The sequence below is a fragment of the Haemorhous mexicanus genome, chromosome 19, assembly GCF_027477595.1.
Source record: "Haemorhous mexicanus isolate bHaeMex1 chromosome 19, bHaeMex1.pri, whole genome shotgun sequence".
Lineage (NCBI taxonomy): Eukaryota > Metazoa > Chordata > Aves > Passeriformes > Fringillidae > Haemorhous > Haemorhous mexicanus.
In genome coordinates, this window is record NC_082359.1 from 4,259,721 (window position 1) to 4,283,168 (window position 23,448).

At 50.8% G+C, this 23,448-nt stretch overlaps 2 protein-coding genes across 3 annotated transcripts in view; one reads left to right on the forward strand and one right to left on the reverse strand.

The window, feature by feature from the left end:
* The window catches only part of TAOK3 (TAO kinase 3), a 77,639-nt gene extending 57,814 nt beyond the window's left edge, over window positions 1-19,825 (forward strand). For both annotated transcript variants that reach the window (XM_059863568.1, XM_059863567.1), the window contains 8 exons: window positions 2,385-2,519; window positions 10,917-11,153; window positions 11,885-12,013; window positions 12,730-12,933; window positions 15,270-15,509; window positions 16,552-16,764; window positions 17,113-17,295; window positions 18,321-19,825. In XM_059863568.1, the coding sequence (XP_059719551.1) occupies window positions 2,385-2,519; window positions 10,917-11,153; window positions 11,885-12,013; window positions 12,730-12,933; window positions 15,270-15,509; window positions 16,552-16,764; window positions 17,113-17,295; window positions 18,321-18,482 (1,503 nt within the window). In that variant the 3' untranslated portion in view covers window positions 18,483-19,825. The remainder of the gene's footprint in view (window positions 1-2,384; window positions 2,520-10,916; window positions 11,154-11,884; window positions 12,014-12,729; window positions 12,934-15,269; window positions 15,510-16,551; window positions 16,765-17,112; window positions 17,296-18,320) is intronic.
* A 903-nt stretch (window positions 19,826-20,728) lies between these two features.
* Window positions 20,729-23,429, reverse strand: PEBP1 (phosphatidylethanolamine binding protein 1). The gene is made up of 4 exons (XM_059863572.1): window positions 23,227-23,429; window positions 22,804-22,913; window positions 22,106-22,206; window positions 20,729-21,514 (listed from the first exon to the last, which is right to left on the reverse strand). Exons 1-4 carry the CDS (start codon window positions 23,359-23,361, stop codon window positions 21,297-21,299), a joined length of 564 nt encoding a protein of 187 aa, XP_059719555.1. The 5' UTR covers window positions 23,362-23,429; the 3' UTR covers window positions 20,729-21,296.
* Between the last annotated feature and the right edge of the window lie 19 nt (window positions 23,430-23,448).

Consider the following 23,448-nt stretch of genomic DNA (forward strand, 5'->3'; position numbering starts at 1 on the left):
ACAAGGCCAGGGTGACACTCTGCCCTCTAAAAATCCACCTCTTGGATAACAAAAAGTAAATCACAGATTAATTTTCCAGTAGAAAAAGCAATTACAACTGAAACCTGTTACTTTAGGTGGTGTTTTGGAGCATTCTGGAAAGTCTGAATGCCCATTTAAAAAGTTTGGGTTTTTTTTTTTCAGTGATTTGCAGCTTCTCTGGATATTTGCCATGCCAACATAATGGGGAGAAGGAAGATGATCCAGGGATTGGGGTGTTGCTTAGCAGGCTTTGGGAGCCCTGTGCACTCACAGGTGCTGCTGCAGGCCCTGTGTGAGACATGGGGTGACATTTGTCCTGTCCCAGCTTCATTTCATGGCTGGAGCACAGCACTGGTGGCTCCTGCTGTTTCCTCAGTGGTTCAGGTGGCTGAGTTTGGGGCACATCTTCACTACAGGATTTGGGATCCCTCTGGTGAGACCACGAGTCAGATTGAACTGAGAGATGCTTTTTGCCTTGAAATGTTTAATCAGGATCTTCTGGGGATGGCTGTTCTAGAGCCTCACATGTGCCTTTCTCAGGAATGTTGGCAAGTCCCAGAGCTCTGCCTGTCACACCAACGTGCACAAGTGGGAAATCTGAGATCAGCCCAATTTTCAGTGGTTTCTCTTGTGGTCTCACTGCCTTTCCTGTCAGACAGTGCCACAAATGCCCACTATAAGGATGTCCAATATAAAATGAAGCTGTAACTTTTGTGGCTCTCCGTATCTCTGTGGAGGACTGTCCTTTTTTGCTGTTTTGGCTCATTCTGTGTGCCTTGTGTGGGTGTAGAGGAGCTGGTGCAGGCTTGGCTCTGTGGTGGCCTTGGGCACTGGGCAAAGGCAAGGGAAAGGTGAGCATGGATTGGGAGTGCTCAAAAGGAAGAATAAGGAAAGGTTTTGGGGTAAAAACACTTTTGATCAATGTGGTGTTCAGCTCTTAATATCAGCATTTCTGCACCTAAGTGGTTTTTGCTTGAGCTCATTTCCAGAATCCTGTTGAAAAGGGCTGAGTGGGTGTGGGTGTGGGTGAGGAGCAGCTGGAAATGGAGGCCAGCAGAGGGGAAAACCAGGTGTCTGTGGGGTGGGAAAGGAGCATGGGGATGACAGCAGTGTCCTGATGGAGACACAATTCCATGGATTCTCCCTGTGGGGCTCTCTGACCTTCCTGATGTCTGCTGGGCCATGGCTGGGTGGCAGAGTTGCACCTGCTCATGGAGGCAGCTCTTCCCTTCAAGGTCTTCCTAGGCACTGGCAGCCTTTACTTTGCATCCCAAAGAACTGGAAACTTGATTTTATTCAGGAAGAATCTCAGTCTTCCTGTGAGGATTTAGGAGCTGGAGGTTGAGGATGGTGGCCATGACTCTGGTGGGTGCCAGTGTGGCTGGGCAGGAGCGGGGTGTGCCGGGTGTCCAGAGGCTGCTCCATCCCCAGGGTGCAGCCTGCAGGTGTGCTGACTGTTGGCAGTCACCATTCCCATTGGGAAAATCATGATGGTGTGGTTTTTTTTGCTGGCCTTTCTGAGGAGGGTTTCTCCTGGAGCTTTGTTCCACTCCCAAATTTGCCTGCACCGTTGGGGAAGGGCACAGCCTCTCCTGGCAGTGCCTTGCCAGGGAGCAGGAGGGAAGCTGCACCGGGAACCATTCCTGCTAAAACCTGGGAGCTGTTGCTTTAAAAAGAAAAAAAAAAAAAAAAAATCCATTGTGGGCTGTGGAGAGAAAGTGCTAGAACTGTGCAGGATCATGACTGGAAAGCAGGATCCCTGAGTGGTCACGGAGGCTTTCCTGGTGCTCTCCAGCCTGCCGTGGATTTAGCCAGGATGCTCGTCCCCCACAGCAGATAGCAAACGAGGGACAAAGAAACCCTATCGAGGGCACAGCGCTGGGCAAAGGGAATGAGGCAGGATGTTGCTGTGGTGTTAAAAGGGAACAGGATCTCCGTGCCTAGACATGGGAATCACGTTTTCACCGGGATCGCTGGCTTGCAGTGCTTGAACCCGACCTTCCCGAGGACTCCGATCGCCCTGCTCTGCTTCCTGCTCCCGGCTCGCTTTTTTCTGGCACATATGTAATACTGGAGGTTTAAAAAAAAAAAAAAAAAAAAAAAAGGAGATTAAAAAAAAAAAAAAAAAAGGCAGCCCGATCCAGGGATTCGGAGGCATCCTGCTCGCGATCAGCTGACGCGCCGAGCCGAGCTGCAATGTGTTGCTTATTCATTTTGTACGGTGGGAGCTGCCGGGGCTAAGCAGAGAGCTGAACTATGCCTCTCCTACAGCCGCGCTTGTGCAGACAGAGGGGTGAGAGAGAGGCAGCCGCCGCGGGAAGAGCACAGCCGGACTTTCTCCTTGTTTTTATCCATTTCTGCAGGATCATGTATTTATAAGGGATGAGGTGGGCCACAGGGATCGCAGGCCTGAGGTGCGGCCTACCCAGTCAGTGCAGAATCAGGCCCTCCACTACCGGAACCGAGAGCGCTTTGCCACAATCAAATCAGCATCTTTGGTAAGAGCCCCCATCCCACCCCACCCCACCCCGCTCCTCAGCCCCTCGCTGCCATCGCCTCCCGTGCTGTTGGTGCTGTTGGCATAGCAACTGATATTGCACTGAATGAGATTTTACCTCTGTGTGTGTGTGTGTGTGAGAGAAAGAGGGATGTAAATGTGAAATATGTTTAATTTTTCTCGGTGCATTTCCAGTGTGAGATAGCCCACCTTCCTAGGTGAAGTTAATATCATCTTCATTTCCCACCCTCCCTCCATTTCCCACCTGTCCCTTTTGTTAATATATTTATCTGCATGTGCATTAAGAGTGTGTGAGGGGTGTGAGAGCTGCTGGAACGCCGTGGAGATGCAGATGCAGATGGGTTTGGGAACAATAAGATCGCTGCTGCCCGCCCTGAGCTGCTGCCTGGTGGTTGTTTTTTTTTTTTTTTTTTATTTCATTCATTCATTTATTTCAAGCAACTGTACCGTGACTGCATTTTCCAGCCTGATCCTTCGGAAGGATTGCTGGGCTGCGATAAGGGAGAGAGAGGGAGAGAGAGAGAGGGCTTCCAGCGGGCTGTGGGCTTACAAAGGGGAGGGGGATGGGATGAATCCATCAAGATTTGTACTATTGCAAATGTGATTGCTGTGGATGCCTTTGTAGTAGGGAAAGGGGTGTGTGCCGGAAGAGTTAGTTGTGTGCCGCCTCCCCCACCCCGCAGCCACCCGCGCTGGGAGCAGCCTTTTCCAGGGAAAGCAGTGAAAAATGGCCCTTCAGAGGGAAAACGAATGTCCTGTTCAATATTTCAGCCCGCTGGTATTAGAGGTCAGATGGACGGGGAGCGTTAGAAAGTCCCCACAGTTTGGCCATGGCACTTGCTCAGTGCTATGACATCATCCTGGACCAACCCCGAAATGACACCAGCGAGCCCTCCCCTTCCCGCTCCCTCCTGCCTCCACCATGGGGGTTCTCCTTCCAGACCACCATTTCTGCATCCCCAGAATCGCTTCCCACTCCTTCCTGCACGCACAGGGCACGGGGTGTGCCTGTGAGTGTGTGTGACCACAGCTGAAGGCAGTGACTGGAGGCAAGCAGCAGTACCAGCAGCCCAAATTTTTTCTGTCTGATTGTTGCTGCTGCTGTTAAAATCTAAAATGATGCTGTGGCATTCAGGCTTCTGCCCAGATGCTTCCTGGGAGCATCCAAATCCCATCTTTTGCAGGTGTATTTCTGGGTGCCCATACCCTGAGTGCCCCCCAGGCTGGTGTCCCCTGCTCCCCCCAGTTTAAAGTGACCTAGAAATGTGTGTGTTAGAGGACTTCATGCAGCACACCTGACAGGGGCAGGATCCCTGCTCTCCTGGAGACCCTCTGCCCTGGGAATTTTTCCTTTTTGTGTGTGTTTGTGTGTTTTCACCCAGTGTAGTGCCAGCTCTTCTACGGCCTGCACTGAGCAGATAAAAGTGGGACCCAGTTAGGTTGGCTGGAGGGCAGAAATAATGAATGACTCATGTATCATACTCCAGACATACAATTTCATTGATAAATTGATATGTGTGATGAATATATTCATGTTCTTTTACTCCCTGTGCAAAGCTGCTGCACCCTGTGGCCTGCCTTCAGCAGCAGAGCCCAGAACTCCTGCCTTCCCTGGAAATGTCACCCCTGGGCTACTTGGGTGGCTTGAAGGGATTGCATGGCCAGGTCCCTTTGGGAGCCAATGAAAAAATGGGCTGGGAGAGATTCCCTGGTCCCTGAGCTCTGGGGAAGACAGCTGATATCCCAAGGTCACTCCTGAATCCCATGGCAGCCTCCTGTGGGGCTGGGATTGTGTCTGCCTTAATTCCTTACTCACTTGGATTTGCTGAATCTCTCTGCTTCAATGACCAAGTAATGATAAAGATAAAATTCATTTTGGGTGGGGAAGATGGAAAGCTTTTTGGAGAGCTTCTCTTTTTTGGGTTTTCTGTGGAACATGCTCTGTTATCCCCAGCATACACACACATCTCCCCTTCCCAGTGTAGAGGGAAGATCCCAACATACCAACCTGGGCACTCCAGGAGGTGTTGGTGTGTCCTTGCTTCTGAGGTTGTGTGGTGGGGCAGAACTGACCCTGAGATTGCCACAGAAATATTTCATGGTGATGAGCTTTGCCTTTAATAAATTTCCATTCCCACCTTTTCATGTTCCGGAATGGAAATCTGCGGGGGGGAAATAAAAGTTTAAACCCATTGCACAGAATCTGGGTGCCAGTGCTTGTGTTGGAGCACTTTTTATCACTGTCACCATTCAGTGCCTAGATGATGTCAGTGGGAAAGGTGCTGGATGCTCCTCTGGCCAAGGAAGAACTTCTTCCTGCTTCCCTGTCCAGTATTTGTGGGAAGGGCAAGGTCAGTCATGGAGCTGACATGGGGAAAAGGACATGAACATGCCTGGAATTTGTAGTGCAGACCCAGAAATTCAGGCCTTATTAATCTCTCTGTGTTAATTTACTCTTTCAATGGCAGCTGGAACAGATTTTTCCTGTGTGAATGGGTGCCCAGGATCCCACAGGGGTTGAAAACAAGCAAACCAGCAAGCTTTGATGGTTCCCTGCATGGCTGCTTCCCATTTCTCAGCAGCTGGGAACATCTTCCTGCACAGAATGGTTGTGCAGTTGGGTACATCAGGTGGCCTATATTGCAGAGAATCAAAAATGGGAGTTCTGGCCCCAAATTCAATAATATGGGATGATATTTGGGTGTTAAAACTTCCTTTTGTGGGATTTGCTGAAATCCACCCCCCAACACTGAGACCAGGGCAGCATTTTTAAAGAAGAAAAGCACCAAGTCTGGGGCTGTTCAGCCCACAGCTGTTCCTCCTGGTGCAGTCCAGGACCTGGGGCCCAGTCCTTGCTCTTCTCCCCTTAGATCAGGATATTGCAGATGGAGGTAAGACTGGCATTCCTAAAAGTAATCCAGTATTCAAGTTGGATCTCTTTCCAAAAACAAGCTGAAGCAGTTTAGGGAGTGCAGAGGTCACTGAGGAACTTATGTTAGACAGCTGAGCACTCCAGGTGACCCAGTGGTTTGGAGAGTGATTCCCTTGCCCTGGTACTCTGCAAAAGCATCATGTGAATATGAAGGAAACTGGACAGATCTCCAGAGAAAATAGTCAAATGAACTCTCCACAAAGAAACAGGCATTGCATATCCCCTTTTGAGTCTTGCAGTAGTGCTTTAGTATTGCTCAGATTAAAGAAAATCATGAAAATCAGCAAATGTGAGTAAGAAAGATGAAGGAGCTTAACTTAGGTCATAATTCAATCAGCAATTTTTGTAGTAATTTTTTCCTGGACCACTTTTCTCTTTAATCAGTTTCGTGTGGTAACAATAACCATCACTCACCTGGAACAGTGGTGGAAAATGCCCTGCATATTTCTGCTGTTGGAATAAAAGTTGCTATCTGAAATGGAGACCAGGCACCTACATCTCCATATTACTTCTCAGATTATCAGTGATCCATAAATTAAAAGTTACAAAAGTTACAGGAATCTCTTGAAGCTCAGCAAGCTGTTGTTTGGAAAGGAGGGCAGAGGTTCTGCATGTTGATGAGACTACACCTCTGCATGTTTTCAAGGGAAAGCTTTTTTTTGAATCTCCTCAGAGATGCATTGATCTGCACTTGTGGGTGTCTTTCAAGCTTGACCCCTTATGTCCCCCCTTCCTCGAGCATCTCCTCAACAGCTGCTTTTACAGTTTTCAAAGGCAATGATCAAGTGGTTAAAACTTCATAGAATCCCAGAGTGGGTTGGAAAGGATCTTAAAGCCCATCTCATTCCACCCCTGCCATGAGCAGGGACACCTTCCACCATCCCAGGCTGCTCCAAGCCCTGTCCAGCCTGGCCTTGGGCACTGCCAGGGATGCAGGGGCAGCCACAGCTGCTCTGGGCACCCTGTGCCAGGGCCTGCCCACCCTCCCAGGGAAGGGATTCCTCCCTCACACCTGTGACATCTCATTCCATAGAAAGTTCAGACAGTGAGGACTCTATCAAAGGCCTTGGTGTTCTCTTTGAAATCCAAATGCCAGCAGAAGAATGATGTGATCTCATCTGGGCCTGCAGAGCCAAGTGTCTGTGTCCATGGCAGCAGCATTCCCTGGATGTGGCCAGGAAAATGGCACCAGGGCAGCCTGGCTCCAGAGCCAGGTACCTTCACATGGAGCTGTTCCCTCTTCTGCTGGAGCACTGATCTTTTATTCCAGAGGGTTGAGTTTCTCCCAATGAACTCATGTGGCTGCTGCCTTTGTAGACCTTTCCTCTAAAATTTTGGACTTGTTCTTTCTCATCTCCTCTTGCTGTGAGAAGCAGCTGGCAGTGTTTTGCTCTGAGCTCTGCTTCCTCCAGCACAGATGAGCTTGGAAATTCAGTTATCTAGAGGTGAAAACTCCTGTCTTTTAGGAGAGGGTTCAGTATCTTGGATAAACAGTGTAGAAAAGGGAACTCTTAAACAGCTGCTGGTTTGGAGGAGAAGTTGTGAGCTCAACTTCCTTACATAAACCTAAAATCTTGGAGAGGTAAAAGAAAGTTTGGATTTTATGGCAAATGAACTGCCTGTGGGAGTAGGTTGGAAAAGACATCTCTGTTCTCAGTTCTGTGTATGCCAAAGATGCAGAGAGATAAGAAACTGAGAAAATGTCATACCTTAATGAAAGCTGTTCTGGTTTACACAGGTTTTTGGTTCTCCTGATGACCTGATTGATTGTTGTGTGCTGCAGGGAGAGCTCCAGGAAACTGCAGCTTTCTGGTGTGAAGGATCCTGACATTTCCTGGTTATAAGCAGGAGGAGGAATTTTATAGTTATCACCTTTTGCCTCATGATAATCTGTGGGTTGTTTGTGGGCTTCTTCTTGAGGGGCAGCTCCAATCTCTGCTCCCTGTGGCCTGGGACAGGACCCAGGGGAATGTCTGGAGTTGGGCCAGGGCAGGTTTGGGTTGGAGATCAGGAAAGGTTCTTCCTCCAGAGGGTGCTGGCACTGCCCAGGCTCCCCAGGGAGTGGGCACAGCCCCAAGGCTGCCAGAGCTCCAGGAGCACTTGGACAATGCTCCCAGGGATGCACAGGTGGGATTGCTGGGTGTCTGTGCAGGACCAGGGCTTGGACTCCATGATCCTTGTGGGGGCCCTTCCCACTCAGGATATTCCAAATAGTACATAGAGTTCCAAGGGTCTTTGTCTGAGAGCACCAGAAAGGTGATTAATAGAACATCCCCAAATTTTCTTGTTAAAATGGTTGCTGGAGCTGTTCATTCATTAGGGGTTTAATCTTTAAAACCATAATCCTGGATTCATTCATAGTCTGAAGGACTTCTCTGGCACTGAACTGGGCATGTTCAGTAACTAATGTTCATTTCTTCCACTTTCTGCCCCCCTGAGATCACCATGTGCAGACTTTGTCTTTGAAGACTGTCCTGAGGAGTGTTGGACTTGACTGGAGATTATGGTGATAAATGAAGTCTTTGTCATGAGCTGGCTGAACACAGACACTAAATCCACGAGATGTCCACCAAGTCTGCTGCTCTCCTCTCTCATCTTTAGGATGAGACACTGCTTTTGTTTTCTTCTGACTTTTTAATGTCTCATCTTCTGTTGTGACTGGAAGACTTTATCAGCTAGGCTTGTAATTAGCAATTGCATCCTATTGTTAGGGATAAATATCCTAGATTTCATGGGAAATCTTTCCAAGATGGAATTCTTGTCATGATAAAGCTGAGCAAAATTGGAAATGGGGTGCAGAGGAGCAGGGAAATAAACAAGGATAAAAGTTAATGCGTTTTGCTGTAAATAAAACAAGTGCACATTCTACATCTCATTAGAGATCAGACCAAAGGAGACTGGCAAAGTTGCTGGAGGATCCTTAGATCCATTTTTTCTTAGGCTCTTGCTGTTTGCTTTGTTCTCCAGCATCTGGGAACGGAGTGTGCCGTGCAGAACATCCCATTGCTCACAAAAGGGCTGGGCCCCAAAAATAGCACACCCAGGAAGATCTGGTACAGCTGGTGGCTCCCAGATCTCCATTTCTCTTCAAGTGCCTGACCAAGGCTGTTCTCTGCCAGCTGGATGTCACTGAACGTGGCAATGGCATGTGTGAAGTGTTGGTGGCCTGCCTGTCTTACCTGGCATCTGTCTCTTATCATTAACTTGGATTCTCCGAGAAATTTTCCTTACCTGGAAGCAGTGGTAGAGATCTTACTCTTGCTGAACTTGACTGAAATGTGCAAGTTCCTGTGAGCACGTCCCAACTTCTTCCAAGTGTGGCTGTCCTTGGTACTCTTGGAAAAACCAAAAGCTTTTTGAGCTGTAGCAGAGCACAGGGCTCACTGAGTGTTTGTGTTTCTGTGGTCATTCCTGCAATCCCACGTGCTCCTGGTGGCTGCCTTGGATCTGATTGTGTCTCAAGCATGTACAGGCTGCTGTGTTGGACCAGTTGCTGAGGTGTATTTATTCCAGCCTGCTCCAAAATGACATTCTGAAATTTCTTGTAGGAAGGAAGTGGTTTGTCCCTCACCACCTGGTGGGTCCTCAGCTCACTGATCACCCCGAGTGTGACAGTGCTGTGCTCAGGGTGGTTCTTTGGTTCCTCTGCAGTCTTTGGGAGGCTCTTCCTGAGTTCCTCTTCTCCCTCCTCCCAAGTCTCAGGGGTCATTTGAACTGAGGCAGGTGGCACTTGCTGCCTGCCTTGGGTGACCTCAGTCAGGGTGTTCATCTCTTGATTTTGGAGCTCTGACTTGGCTTCCAGTCACCTCCCAGCCCTGGAGCCAGCAAGTGCACTGGGCTGGGATGGCAGCTCCCTAAAGCAGCTGCTCTTCTGTTGAACCTGGACCTTCCCAGCTCTGTTGGTGTATCCTATCCTACATCTGAACTCCAAAAATCTCCACAAAACTGCCTTCAAATGACAGCAGTCCCATAGCAGGGGCCAGTTTTTGGGCTGCTGTGGAGGAATCCATCAGGAAGGCTGCGGGAGGAACTCTTGGTTCATAAAGCTTCAGTGATCACCTTCAAAGGCCTGAGCTCTTACTTAAGTGGCAAAGCAAAGGTCCTCTTGCACAGAAGGGGCTGCAGTTCCAAACATGTACCAAGGTTTTGGTTCTCAGGTCGTATAAATGATCAGCAAATCTTCCTAAGTTCCTGAGACTGTCTTTAAAAAAATCAAAACCAGTCTTGGACACTTTTCTTCTTTTGAAATGGAAGCATCACCATTTGCATTTTCTTCTGAACATTTTTGGCACAGCCTGTTGATGGGTTTTTTTTTTTTCCTTCTTTCACATGGATACACTTGGGCATGGAAATGAATGTGGAACTTGTGAGTTTGTTTCAGCTGAGCAGGGTTTAAAATCTGCTTAGACCACCTGATCAATCTTGTTAAGAGCACACAGTTCCAGAACAGTGTTCCCTTGTTAGAAAACTTTCAGTTCTGGGCAGGAATGAGCTGTCTGCCATCATCTTGAATTTTAAGGGGAAATTTTGAAGGAGGCTCCTCTTAGCAGAAAATAGATGTTGAGGGATTGAACTGGCATGGGGGGTGACTTGAGGAAGAAGGAAAGAACAGGGATTTGGGGGTTTCTGGCTGCTTCTTGGGAGTCCATGCCACCTCAGGATCTGAGTCCTGTGTCTGAACAAGGTGTCTGAAGAACCTTGTCCATCAGCCACCTTTGTTTGCAGATCTCCTCCAGTGTGTCCTGGAGTGACAATGATGTCTCAGGTTTTAGCTTTTGTATTTTTCAGATTCTGTGCTGCTTTAGTGTCTAAGCCTAGGTTTCATATTAAGGGATGGTGAGCTCTCTGCACAGAGCAGGGAGACAAAACAATTCCTTCTCTAGCTGGGGACTGAGGACAAATGATCCAAATCTCAGGCCCAAGAGCACAAACAATGGCAGAATGAAGAGACACAAACAAGCAGGATGGGACTTCATGGGCTAAAGCTGTAATGGACAATTAACTCCAATATGCAAATGAAGCAGAACTTATAAAAGTGTGAGACCCTGTGACTGGTCATCCATTATGTGGCCATTTTGGGTTCTGCTGCCCAAGGTGGCTCTTTTGAGGCCTCTTAATAAATCCCTGCTTTATCCTTTAGCTCCATCTAGTCTCTGCTCTGAAGGCAGCCTTCAGAAGGCATCAATAAGTAACCAGTCCCTTCCTTTATTTGTAATATGGCATTTTCAGCTGTGTTACTGAAAACACATAAAAGTCTCAGGAAAAGATGGGGGCTAAAAGTTAGCCCAGAGAAACCTCGTGGCTTTGTGAAACCCAGCAGCAGCACCTCCAAAAGCCATGGATTGCTGAGAGCACAGCAGAGCAGGGCCTGGCTTGCAGTGAGCAGCCAGCAGCTCGTGTGGAAGCAAGGCCATGGAGCACTGGCTGCCCTGTTCCTGCCCCCAGGTTACAAGACAGATCCATGAGCATGAGCAGGAGAACGAGCTGCGGGAACAGATGTCAGGATATAAGCGGATGCGGCGCCAGCACCAGAAGCAGCTGATCGCCCTGGAGAACAAGTTGAAGGCCGAGATGGACGAGCACCGCCTCAAGCTGCAGAAGGAGGTGGAGACACACGCCAACAACTCGTCCATTGAGCTGGAGAAGCTGGCCAAGAAGCAAGTGGCTGTGATGGAGAAGGAGGTGAGTGCACGGGAGGATCTGAGGGACAGGAGAGCCCAATCTCCAAGGGAGGTGCTGCTCAAACCTGTGGTGTGAGGTGCAGAGGGAGAGGACAGGTCTTAAGCTGCTCCTAGGGAGATTTAGGTTGGATGTTAGGAAAAAGTTTTTTACACAAAGTACTGGAATGGTCTGCCTGGGGAGGTGGTGGAGTCACCATCCCTGGGTGTGTTTAGAAGATTGGATGTGGCACTCAGTGCCATGGTTTAGCTGAGGTGTTAGGGCTGGGTGGAACTCAGTCATTTCAAAGGTCTCTTCCAACCTGGTGATTCTGTGACCTTGTGTTCCCTTGAGCAGCCTTGAGTCACCTTCCTGGCTGATGGGCACTCTTGGCATCCACCAACTCCACAGCTGCATAAAAGGGGCTGTGGTGACCTTGGTGGGAGCTTTGCCTCAGCTGAGGGGGTGACAAAGCTGTCACTCAGTCCAAAAATCAGCATGTTAATCCACATAATAAACTGGTGTGGTTGTGCCTTCTGGGGTGGCTTTGGTGGGGAGGTAAGAAGCAGAAGGAAGCCCCATTTTCTGTGTGAGCAGCTGTCCTGTGGCTGAGTGCTCATGCCTTTGTCTAGCACAGCCACCAAAATGACTGACCAAAAATCAAAAACCACAACACTGATTTCTGCTGGATTCTGCACCTGCTCACTCACCTTGGTTTTTTATTGTTATTTTTTTCCTCTCTCTGTACATTGCAGGCAAAGGCAGCTGCAGCAGATGAAAAGAAATTCCAGCAACAGATTTTGGCTCAGCAAAAGAAAGACCTGGCGACCTTTTTAGAAAGTCAGAAGAAACAATACAAGCTTTGCAAGGAAAAGATTAAAGAGGCAAGAAACCCTCATTTTCAGGGCTAAAGGGGTGTGGAATGAACACGAACCAGTCTTTTGTTTTGATAAACCTGGGACAGCCCAGGGGTTTAAGGGATACTGTCAGGCTTGGAAGTAAATTTTGGATTCTCAGCAAGTGAATTTTCAGGAACTGGGAGCATCTGGCAGCATTTCCAGAACAATTTGTGAGTGTGGCTACAGGTGCTTCACAATTTGCTGTAGAGCAGAATCTTTGAAACCAAGGGTGATGAGGGAAAATGGGATTTCATAGAGAGAGAGAGTTCTTCTTCCCCTTTCTCCTCATCTGGTTTGGGTTTTTTTCCAAGTAATCAGAGCAGCCATTCAGTGTCCCCAGACTAAAAGCCCCTGTGATCACTTAGATAAATTAGGAAGAGAAGTAACTTCACATGTACCAAAATGCATTATTTGAGTAGTGTCTTCACCATATTGCAAAAATAATTGGCTGTTAAGGTAAAGGTGAGAAAATGATAATCAAGGAGCTCTGTGGCCAGTTTTCCTCCTACTCTTGGTGTGGGTCCTGGTACAGCTGTAGGGGCAGCAGGGCTGAGCATGGCCAGGTGATAGGTCTGGTTCTATTGGTTTTGCAGTGGGATTTTGGTGTCCTTTCATGACCCGAATGGCAGAGGAGGAGCCAGGAAGGTCCCTCATTCCTGTGTCACTGTGGTGCTGAGGCAAGCCTTGTTTTGACCCTGCAGGAAATGAATGAGGACCACAGCACACCCAAGAAAGAGAAGCAAGAAAGGATATCCAAACACAAAGAGAACCTGCAGCACACACAGGCTGAAGAGGAGGCCCAGCTTCTCAGCCAGCAGAGACTCTACTACGACAAAAACTGCCGATTCTTCAAGAGAAAAACGATGATCAAGAGGCATGAGATGGAGCAGCAGAACATTCGGGAAGTATGGCACTCCTCCCTTCTCTGCCAGCCTGTTGTAACTGCTTTAGCTTCGTGTCTTGGCTGAAGTTAGGTCTTCAAGTTTCTAGTTGCTAAATAGAATTGATAAAAATGTAACAAAATATGTTTTGGGAAATGGTTTTCCCTGTAGCTGTGGCTGCTTTGATCAGTTGAGGGATGGCAGCATTGACTGCAGACAGAAACACCCTGTGGGCCTCTCCTCTGGGCCTGGTGCCTCATCCCAGCTCCTGAGTGTTGGGTTTGGGGGTCCTGCTCCAGTTTGGGGTGTGGGGAGAGCTGTGGGATGGGGATATGGGCTGCCAAGGAGCAGCTTTTCACACCCTGCTTCCCCTCGGTGGTTTGTGCCCCTTGCCTGAAGGCTGCCTGTGGTCAAACACCACTTTGGAGAAAGCTTCCACTTGGGGATGTTCCTGTGGCCATCCCTGTAGAATCTGAGTTCTTCACAGATGTTATTTTTGGATAAAGAGTGTCAGATGAGGGTGTTTTAGTGAAAACTGAGTGAGGAGTGGTCAAAAATTTCCAGTTGTGTTTGGCCTGCTATCCTCAGGCTTTCCAGTATCATTTGCACTTGTTCAGAGCTTTGCTGCCCTTGGGTCCAGATGTGCCTGGGGCTGCTCAGCTGCTTTGCTGAGATCCAAATATCTCAACCCAGGCACCCTCAAAACTATTGACTCCAAAAATTCAGATTTGAGCACCCTTGTCACAGTGTGTCAGCTCTGTGGCAGGGATGAGAACAGAGTTCAGTGACCTAGCATGGCATTTAACCAGGAGCACACCTCTGACCTCCTGCATTTAAGCTCTTAGGAGACACAATTTTCAGAATGATCTGAGTTTTTATTCCCTGAACATTACATCCCTACTAATTCAAATGTGCCAGTACTGCCTACTTGGATCACCTGAAGTAAATAACACTTTCAAAATGTGTTTTCCATATTTTAACTAACCACAGATGTTGTTTTTGTGTGAATGGGAAAGTGTTTGAGGGAAGTGGAATGACTCTGTGTGTTTATGCTGTGTGAATTGAAATCAGATGTGGAATAGGCTTGGGAGAGGCTGGCTGAGCTATCCTGGGATGAAGGCAAATGTGCCACAGCTCCCTGCCTAGTCAGTGCCCCACCTGCCTTTGGAAAGTCATTTTGGCACACCAGTACATGCAGATTCTAATCTTGGCTGTCAGGGGTCGAGTTTTGCTGAAATGTAAACACAAGCTACACCCTTAGGGCCAAGAGGGCAGAGGGAAACCCTGGCCCTGTTTCCTTGCCCATCCTTCTCAGCTCAAACCTGTCCCAGGTGTAGCAGCCACAGGGGCTGAAGTTTGCAGGTGCTCCTGTTAAGAGTTACAACAGGATTACCACATGTGTGCAGCAGCTCAGAATAATTACATTTTTTTGCTTCTCCTGCAGAAACCCGTTAGGCTGAGGCAGCCCTGGGCTGGGCACGGTGCGGGGTGGGGCAGCCCTGCTGTGCCTGGCTGAGGCTGTAACCTGAGCCGGGGTCAGGGGGGGACCAGCACCATCTGTGAAGGGTACAGCTGGGTCAGCTCCGTGCTGCACTGGGTGTGGCTGACACCTTGAGACACAAATGTGTGCCGTAATCAGGGAGGGAACTGGTGCCTTCCCCTTCCTGGGCTTGTGGCAGGTTGTCCTGGACTGTGGACACCCTGTGCAGGAGCTCTTGGTGAGCACTGCCAACCGGTCTTGTTTTAAAAAGGAGCCAAATCCCACCTGGACAATTCACCTTCTCACCTGAGGTGGTGTTAGAGCCATTGACCTCTGCCTTGGCCACTCTAGTGCAGGAGTTGGAGGGGGGAGCTCATTGCCAGCACCCACCAGGGGCACGGGGGAATTCAAACCAGACAAGAGCCCCAGTTCCATCACCCCAGCCCTGAGCACCCCGGGATGTGCTGATTGAAAGCTGCTGCGAGTTTCTGCAGGCACCGTGGGCTTGTGTGGGGTCCTGGTGCCACCTGCTGGGGACTCCCGGGGCCATCCCAGAGCAGGGCAGGGATGGATGGAGGGATGGATGGATGGAGGGATGGATGGATGGAGGGATGGATGGAGGGATGGATGGAGGGATGGATGGATGGATGGATGGATGGATGGATGGATGGATGGATGGATGGATGGATGGATGGATGGATGGATGGATGGATGGATGGATGGATGGATGGTCGGTCACTCAGTGGTCACTCCTAGCACCCCCATGGCACTGCTGGGTTTGTGTTTCCCTGTGACAGGCCAGTCCCTGCTGCTGGCAGAGCAGTGAGCAGGAGCTGCAGCAGGGCTGTCCGCTCAGGGGGGTGTGTGTGTGTGTGTGCAGGAGCTGAACAAGAAGCGGACGCAGAAGGAGATGGAGCACGCCATGCTGATCCGGCACGACGAGTCCACGCGGGAGCTGGAGTACCGGCAGCTGCACACGCTGCAGAAGCTGCGCATGGACCTCATCCGGCTGCAGCACCAGACTGAGCTCGAGAACCAGCTGGAGTACAACAAGCGGCGCGAGCGGGAGCTGCACAGGAAGCACTTCATGGAGCTCCGGCAGCAACCAAAGAACCTGAAGGTGCTGCCAGCTTTCCCTGCTCCTCCTCCGGCCTCTGTCCTCTGCGCAGCACCCGTGCTGTGGGAGCGCTGCTCTCCACACCCTGTGCTCTCCCTTGCATCCCCTCCCTTTGCACAGAGCAGCTCTGGATAAAGGAGTTTGTGGGCTGGGATAGGCCAGAGCTCACAGAGGGTTTTTATAGTGCTGTGCTAATTGAGGCTGTTGTAAAATAGTCCAGTCCTAAGCAAAGTGTTAGAGAAGTTGTTTCTGACAAGCTGTGTGGTGTTCAGGCCCTCGCTGGTGTCAGCTTAGAATGATGAGGAGAGGGGGTTGGTGGTGCTTTCAGAGTCCAGGGAGAACACAGAGCACTCTGAGTGTGTGCTGAGCTCTGTGCACACCCCAGTGTGCTTACAGACCTCTGAGCTGCTCTCTGTGGTAGAGGCGTGTTCCTCCTCCCAATGTCACAGAATATCCTGAGTGGGAAGGGCCCCACAGGCATCATGGAGTCCAAATCCCAGCCCTGCACAGACACCCCTACAATCCCGCCGGGAGCACCTTGGAGCTCTGGCAGCCTCAGGGCCATGCCCATTCCCTGGGGAGCCTGGGCAGTGAGCAGCACTCTCTGGGGGAAGACCTTTCCCTGATACCCAGCCTCAACTTCCCTACACAGCTCCAGCTGTTCCCTGGGGTCACTGGTCACCAGAGAGAAGCACCTTGCTGTCACTCCGTCACACCCTTGCAGTTCCCAGGTCTGCAGCCTCCACATAGTGCAAGGTTGAGGTGGGAAGGACATGGAAGGGGAATGATACTGTGAAAAAGCAGATATGTTTTGGGAGGCAGGTGATGGGCTGGGTGATCAGCAGGAAGTGGGAAGTGCCCTGGGCCGAGGAGGTGCTGTTCCTGGCCAGGCTGCAGCAGGGTCTGAGCTGCTGCTGCTGGCTAATCCCTGTGGGAAGCATGCACAGGGGAACTGTAGTTCCCATCACCCCAGCCGTGTGGATGTACCACAACCTCTCCATTCCCAAAGCCCTTCGTGCTCTTCACGTCATTCCTTCCTTGGCAGGCTATGGAAATGCAGATCAAAAAGCAGTTCCAGGACACATGCAAAGTGCAAACTAAGCAGTACAAAGCACTGAAGAATCACCAGCTGGAAGTAACTCCAAAGAGTGAGCACAAGACAATTCTGAAGAGCCTGAAGGACGAGCAGACACGGAAGCTCGCCATCCTGGCCGAGCAGTACGAGCAGAGCATCAATGAGATGATGGCCTCGCAGGCGGTACGTGCAGGGGGCTTGGAGGGCTGGCAGCACCCTGGGGGGGGCTTCTCCAGCCACTGAATTATCAAAACTGTTTGAACAACACATCAGCTGGCACTTTCCTCTTGGAATAAGTGTCCTGTGGAATATGTGTCCTTTCCCTGCTCCCCTGGCATGCTGGGGATTAGGATTTGTACTTCTGGAGCTCTGCCTCAGTGTGAGCAGAGCAGCTGCTGCTCATGAAGCCTTTCCTGCTTTCTCTCTGCCACCAACACTGGTGGCTTTGGGAAGAAAGAGTTGTGTGTGACTTGTGTGGGAGCAGAGGAATTCCCAGCGGGTTTGAGCCTTGTTTTCCCCATGCTCTCACAGCTCCGGCTGGACGAGGCCCAGGAAGCAGAATGCCAAGCCCTGAGACTGCAACTCCAGCAGGAGATGGAGCTGCTCAACGCCTACCAGAGCAAAATAAAGATGCAGACAGAAGCACAGCATGAAAGGGAACTCCAGAAGCTGGAGCAACGGGTGTCGCTGCGCAGGGCACACCTGGAACAGAAGGTACCTTCCAGAGGGGATTTTGGGGATACAGGGAGGCTGGAGCTGTGCTGGGGGCTGCTGACTGTGCTCCTTGATTTTGGAAACATGGGCAGGGTGGAGCTGTGCTGGGGGCTGCTGGCTGTGCTCATGTCAGAGGGGATTTTGGGGACATGGGCAGGGTGGAGCTGTGCTGGGGGCTGCTGACTGTGCTCCTTGATTTTAGGAACATGGGCAGGGTGGAGCTGTGCTGGGGGCTGCTGGCTGTGCTCGTGTCAGAGGGGATTTTGGGGCATACAGGGAGGGTGGAGCTGCGCTGGGGGCTGCTGGCTGTGGTCGTGTCAGAGGAGATTTTGGGGCATACAGGGAGGGTGGAGCTGTGCTGGGGGCTGCTGACTGTGCTCCTCGATTTTGGGGACATGGGCAGGGTGGAGCTGTGCTGGGGGCTGCTGACCATGCTCCTTGCAGAGGGGATTTTGGGGATACAGGGAGGGTGGAGCTGTGCTGGGGGCTGCTGACTGTGCTCCTTGATTTTGGGGACATGGGCAGGGTGGAGCTGTGCTGGGGGCTGCTGGCTGTGCTCGTGTCAGAGGGGATTTTGGGGCATACAGGGAGGGTGGAGCTGTGCTTGGGGCTGCTGACTGTGCTCCTTGCAGAAAGGATTTTGGGGCATACAGGGAGGGTGGAGCTATGCTGGGGGCTGCTGGCTGTGCTCGTGTCAGAGGGGATTTTGGGGCATACAGGGAGGGTGGAGCTGTGCTGGGGGCTGCTGGCTGTGCTCGTGTCAGAGGGGATTTTGGGGCATACAGGGAGGGTGGAGCTGTGCTGGGGGCTGCTGGCTGTGCTCGTGTCAGAGGGGATTTTGGGGATACAGGGAGGGTGGAGCTGTGCTGGGGGCTGCTGGCTGTGCTCGTGTCAGAGGGGATTTTGGGGATACAGGGAGGGTGGAGCTGTGCTGGGGGCTGCTGACCATGCTCCTTGCAGAGAGGATTTTGGGGATACAGGGAGGGTAGAGCTGTGCTGGGGGCTGCTGACTGTGCTCGTTGCAGATCGAAGAGGAGCTCGCCGCCCTGCAGAAGGAACGCAGCGAGAGGATCAAGTTTCTGTTGGAAAGGCAGGAGCGAGAGATTGAGACGTTTGACATGGAGAGCCTGCGGATGGGCTTTGGGAATTTGGTCACGTTAGAGTATCCCAAGGAGGACTATAGATGAGGTTCAATTCCTTTGCCATTTAAAAAACAAAAACAAAACAAAAACCACAGAAAGCAAACAAAGTAAGGATAAAACTTGCAAACCCAACATTCCCCATGTTGACGGGCGTGCTCTCTCTCTTTCTGTCTCTCTTACTGACATCGTGTCGGACCAGTGCCTGTATATTCTTATCCATCAGGGGCCCCTTTCCCCCGTCACGTCCCGGTGCAGGACAGCTCCTGGCAGTCTTTTCCATAGTATGTCACAGTATTGATGTCTCTGTGCAATGATTAAAAATGTTTCAGTGAAAACTTTGGAGACAATTTTAATGGAGAAAAAAAAAAAAAACAATATATATAAAAAAAAAGCCACCAAGTGGATGTATGTTGCTTCTGAGCAATCACTCATTTTACCACCAATCAATGAAAGTACAAGCAAAAAAATATTAATAATTAAAAGATATCTACGATCCCAGGGGGAGAGAGACTGAATCCGCAGCCTTACCTTAACTAGCTGCTGCATAATTTTATTTTATTTTTATTTTTTTGGTATTTATTCATCAGGAATAATTAAATAATAAAAAAAATTTTATTAAAGATTGAAAAAAAAATTTGATACATTTTACAGAAAAAAAAAAACTTAATCGTGCTGTACATATCAGTGGTGACATATTATTACTTTTTTGGGGGTGGGGAGGGGAGGGTGACGACGTGGTGATTTTTAGGAGAACCATGCCAGGGGCAGCAGGGACGAGCCCTGGCCCCTGGGCATATTCTTGATTGTATCATAAATCATTTTCTGCTGTCGCAGAGAATGTGAATACACTTAAATGAGCCCACAGGATCCCAGTAGCACAAATTGGGCTTTGTCAAATCGTGTATTTTGTGTATAGAAGGAATTTAAGGAGAGCTTTTACTTATTTTCATATTGTATTTTAACTGTTTCTCTGATCAAAAATTTTTTTACTTCTTTCCCCCCTCTCTTCCTGCTCCAGCCACCCCCCACTCTCCAGTTGTGTTCTGGAGCTCAACACTGTCTGTTAGATCATCCCAGCCCTTTTCAGTTTTTCTTTTAGTTTTTTTGGGGGTTTTTTTTTTGTTCCTCCCCCAAGTCCACCCCCAACCCCATGATCTTGGTCATAAATATTGCATTATTCACACTTTCAAACTGTGTATTTTCTTACAATAAAAAGAGAAAAAAAAAAGGCTTTACTTCTTTTGCATGCACTTTAAAAAAAAAACCAACAAAAAAAAAAGGACAAAAAAACCAACAAAACAACAAAAACATTTTTCAGGTTCCAGGGAAGAGCATGAATAACTGTCAGAGCTTTTAATTATATTTGTAAATAAAAGTGTTCATCACAATGCCTGGCTGTGTCATTGTGGGAGGGGTGGCTCGTGGCCCAGCACAGGTGCAAGGTGGGGATGGGGAGGGGACACATTTCACAGGTGTCCCTCAGCCTGGGCAGGGCTTGGTTGCCAGACTAGTGGAGGGTTTTAGGGTAATGGATTTTTTATTTTTTCATGTCCTTCTCCCAGCCCAATCAGTCCCAGGATGGATGAGCCTTGTGAGCCCTGCTCCAGCCTCACTCTGGAGGGCCTTGGGCTGGAGTAGCTGGGGCTGTTTTCCTGGAAAATCACTGATTCTCTTGAAATGTTTTAGTTGCTGGGCTGATAAAACTGCCCTGGGGTTTTATTTTCACAGAGGTGCTGCTGATTTCTGTTTGTCAGGCCATGTCACTGCAGAGCTTTGATACAGCAGCTTGAAAAAAGGGGGGAAGGCTCCTGATTCTGTGAAGCCGAATTGCACAAAAAGGCTTCACCTTTTTTACCTCTTTATAGACATCAGGCTCTACCAAAGGCTCATTTCTGCTCTAGGCACTAAGGAGAGACCCCCAGGCCTCACTGCAAAGCTTCTGGAGCAGCAGGAAGCACCTGGGACCTGCAGCTGGGCTGGGAAGTGGCTTCAGGTCAGGGCAGGTGGTGGTGCCCAGACTGTTGTGGTGTCAGGTGTGCTGTGGTCATGGGGGGGCTCCTGTGGAGGGAAGGAGCCCCCATGGGTCTGGGAGTGTGGGGAGATCCCTTGGGAAAGAATTGAAGGCTGGGAATGTTTTTGAGATGGAAAGACATGATGGCTTTGAGCTGTGTCCCTGCAGGAATGGGGAGCCCTGGCACAGGGTCCAGCCTTGTCCCAAGAATACACCACCACCCACTGCTCCCTGAGCACTGCCCTCATCCCCCCTCAAGAAAACAACCAAGCACACCAAGTACCTTGGGAAGTTTTTAATTGCACTGTGAGCACAGGGCAGGTCACCACAGGACTGAACAGAACAAAGTGGTCTCAGCTTTGGGTGGCAGTAGAGAACAGAAGGAAGTGCTCTAGGCCAGCTCCTGCCTCCCCCTCGAGCTGCACCTTCACTATGGTAGTGGTGATGTGGAGGCACTGGCCAAATGTAGAAGGGGTGGGGGGAAAAAAAAGGGGAGAAGTTTCCCTTGGACTGCCCTCTCCTCTCCTGGAAAAGGGAGTCTCCACAGCCAGCACCTGCCCCAAAGTGGTTGTGTACCCACACCCCTGCCCCCTCAGGCCATCCCAAGACAGCAGAGACCCCCTGAATTGACACTAATTCACAAAGGCTATTGTTTCCCTTAAGCAGGTCAATTTGGAGCCAGGGGCAGCTCTCTAGCTAGGATACGAGCATCAGCAAAGGCTGAACACAGGGACAGAGCAGGGACAGTGACAGCGACATTGCCAGCGCTCAGAGCAGGACACATGGCTTCAATTCATTAACAGAACACAACTACAGCGCCGTGCCCAGCCCCACCCACGGCCCAGGCCCTACTTCCCCGAGAGCTGCTCGTAGAGCTTGGGCACGTAGTCGTCCCACTCGGCCTGGTAGCAGGTGCCCGCCACGGGCGCCCCCAGCCCGTACTTGCTGCGGAAGGCGGCCACCTTGAACTTGGCGCGCTTGTCCCCGGAGCGGTTGGACAGCACGGGCTCGCTGCAGGCCAGCTGCTGCGCCTGCTCGTACACCAGCCACACGTAGCGGTGCAGCCCTGCACGAGGGAGGCACAGCGTCATCCCCGTGGCACCCACATGCTTTAGGAAAAATCCTTTTGCTGGCGTCTTTTGGCCTGAGAAGCTGAGAGGCCTCAGAAACGAAATGTAAACAATGATTCTCTGCTGCTGTGGAATGCAACAGGTGCATCTGTGATTGGTCTCATGTGGCTGTTTTTAATTAATGGCCAATCACAGTCAGCTGTCTCGGACTCTCTGGGCAGTCACAAGATTTTATTATCATTCCTTTCTTTCCTTGCTAGCTTTCTGAGGAAACCCTTTCTTCTATTCTTTTAGTATAATTTTAATGTATTATTTTCTTATGTCATAAAATAATAAATCAGCCTTCTGAAACATGGAGTCAAGATTCCCATCTCTTCCCTTGTCCTGGGACCCCTGTGAACACCACCACACCCCTGCGCCCCAGGTGAGCCCACAGCTGCTCTGGGAAGGTGCACTAGACAGGCTGGATCCCTGCTGTGTGCAGCCCCCAGCAATCCCGCATGGATTGTTCCCACAGGCTTCCCCCCACCCTGCTGCACTGGGTGTGATCCATGCAGCAGCACCTGGGAGCTGCTGCAGGCACCAACCTGTTCCCTTGGGAGGCCCGGAGCCAACGTAATCCGACATCACGGTCCCGCTGCCCACATTGTTGCCCTTCATGTTGGTCACCAGGAAGTGATGCCACTCCCTAAAAGGAGAAAGCACAGAGCAATCTGGCAGAGACGCAGATAAGAAGAACCTTTGTCACTCCAAGCTGCTGCTTTTCCATGAGGCTATCAGCATGGAGTAACAAAGAGCTGCCATTCCTTGTTTGCCAAAACTGAAGAGCACCAGTCCCAGAGCAGGCACCGCTTTGTTGGGATGCACAGCCTGCCAAAACAAGCTCCATGTGGCTGCAGGAAACCCACAGCCTGACCTTGGAGAGTGGGGATTCCACACACTGCTGAGGCTGACTTGAGGAAGGTGAGCTGGTCCCAGATTTAACATTCTGCCACCAGCAAAGACCTAATTCCAACTCACATATGTGCCAAATTAGAGCAAGCAGTAAATGCTGTGCTGCTCCAGCTACAACAGACCTTTGAGCATCCCTGATAAGAGCAGCCGCTGCTCCCCATGCTGTCCCTGGCTCAAGGAGAGATGCAAGGACGATTTCTATGACAAGCCACAGCCCCACAACTGCACCTTAGGCAGAGCACAGCCCCGCCTTCTCTTTAAACCTCTGCTCAGCCCAAGAGAGAGGCTCCTTTTTCCCCGTGCAAGACCCGGAGCTGTCCATCCCCACTACCTGAACTTCGGGTCCTTCCGACTGGGTGCATCAGGGTCTGTGAGAACCAAGGTGTAAAGCTTCTGGGGGTCGCAGCCGTCCCACTCGATGCTGGTGGGGCGATGCTGGACCTGCAGGGATGACCCCGTTAGCACCGGCCGCGCTGTCACCGCCAGCCACCTGCCCTGCACACAGGGCCAGCACGGCCTGCGCTGCCAGCGACACCCCAGGGCTTCAAGGCCATTCGTGCCAGCTCGTCCCGGTTGTGAGAGCCACGGGCCTTCTCCCCTGCGGCACGGCCGCCCCCCCCCACAGCTCAGCCCCTTTCTGTGCCCCCGCACCCGGGGAAGCTCCGGCGGCAGCTGCCGGAGCCACAGCGCGAGGCCCGACCGCATCCCGCCATTTTGCCGCGCCAACCCCCGCGCGCAGGGCCGGGGTGCTCACCTGAGTGGGCGTGAGCACCTTGCCCAGCTCGTCGATCTCCACGGAGCCATACTTGACCCTCAGCGGGTGTGCCGGCTTCTGCTCCACCTCGGAGAGGCTCAGCGGCCCGTCCCACTTGGCCAAGTCCACCGGCATGGCGACGTTTGTGGCTGCGACGGCGGCGGCGGCTCCGAGCGGCCCGTGCCCCTTGGCGGAGGCACCGCCCCGCTCCGCTCCCATTGG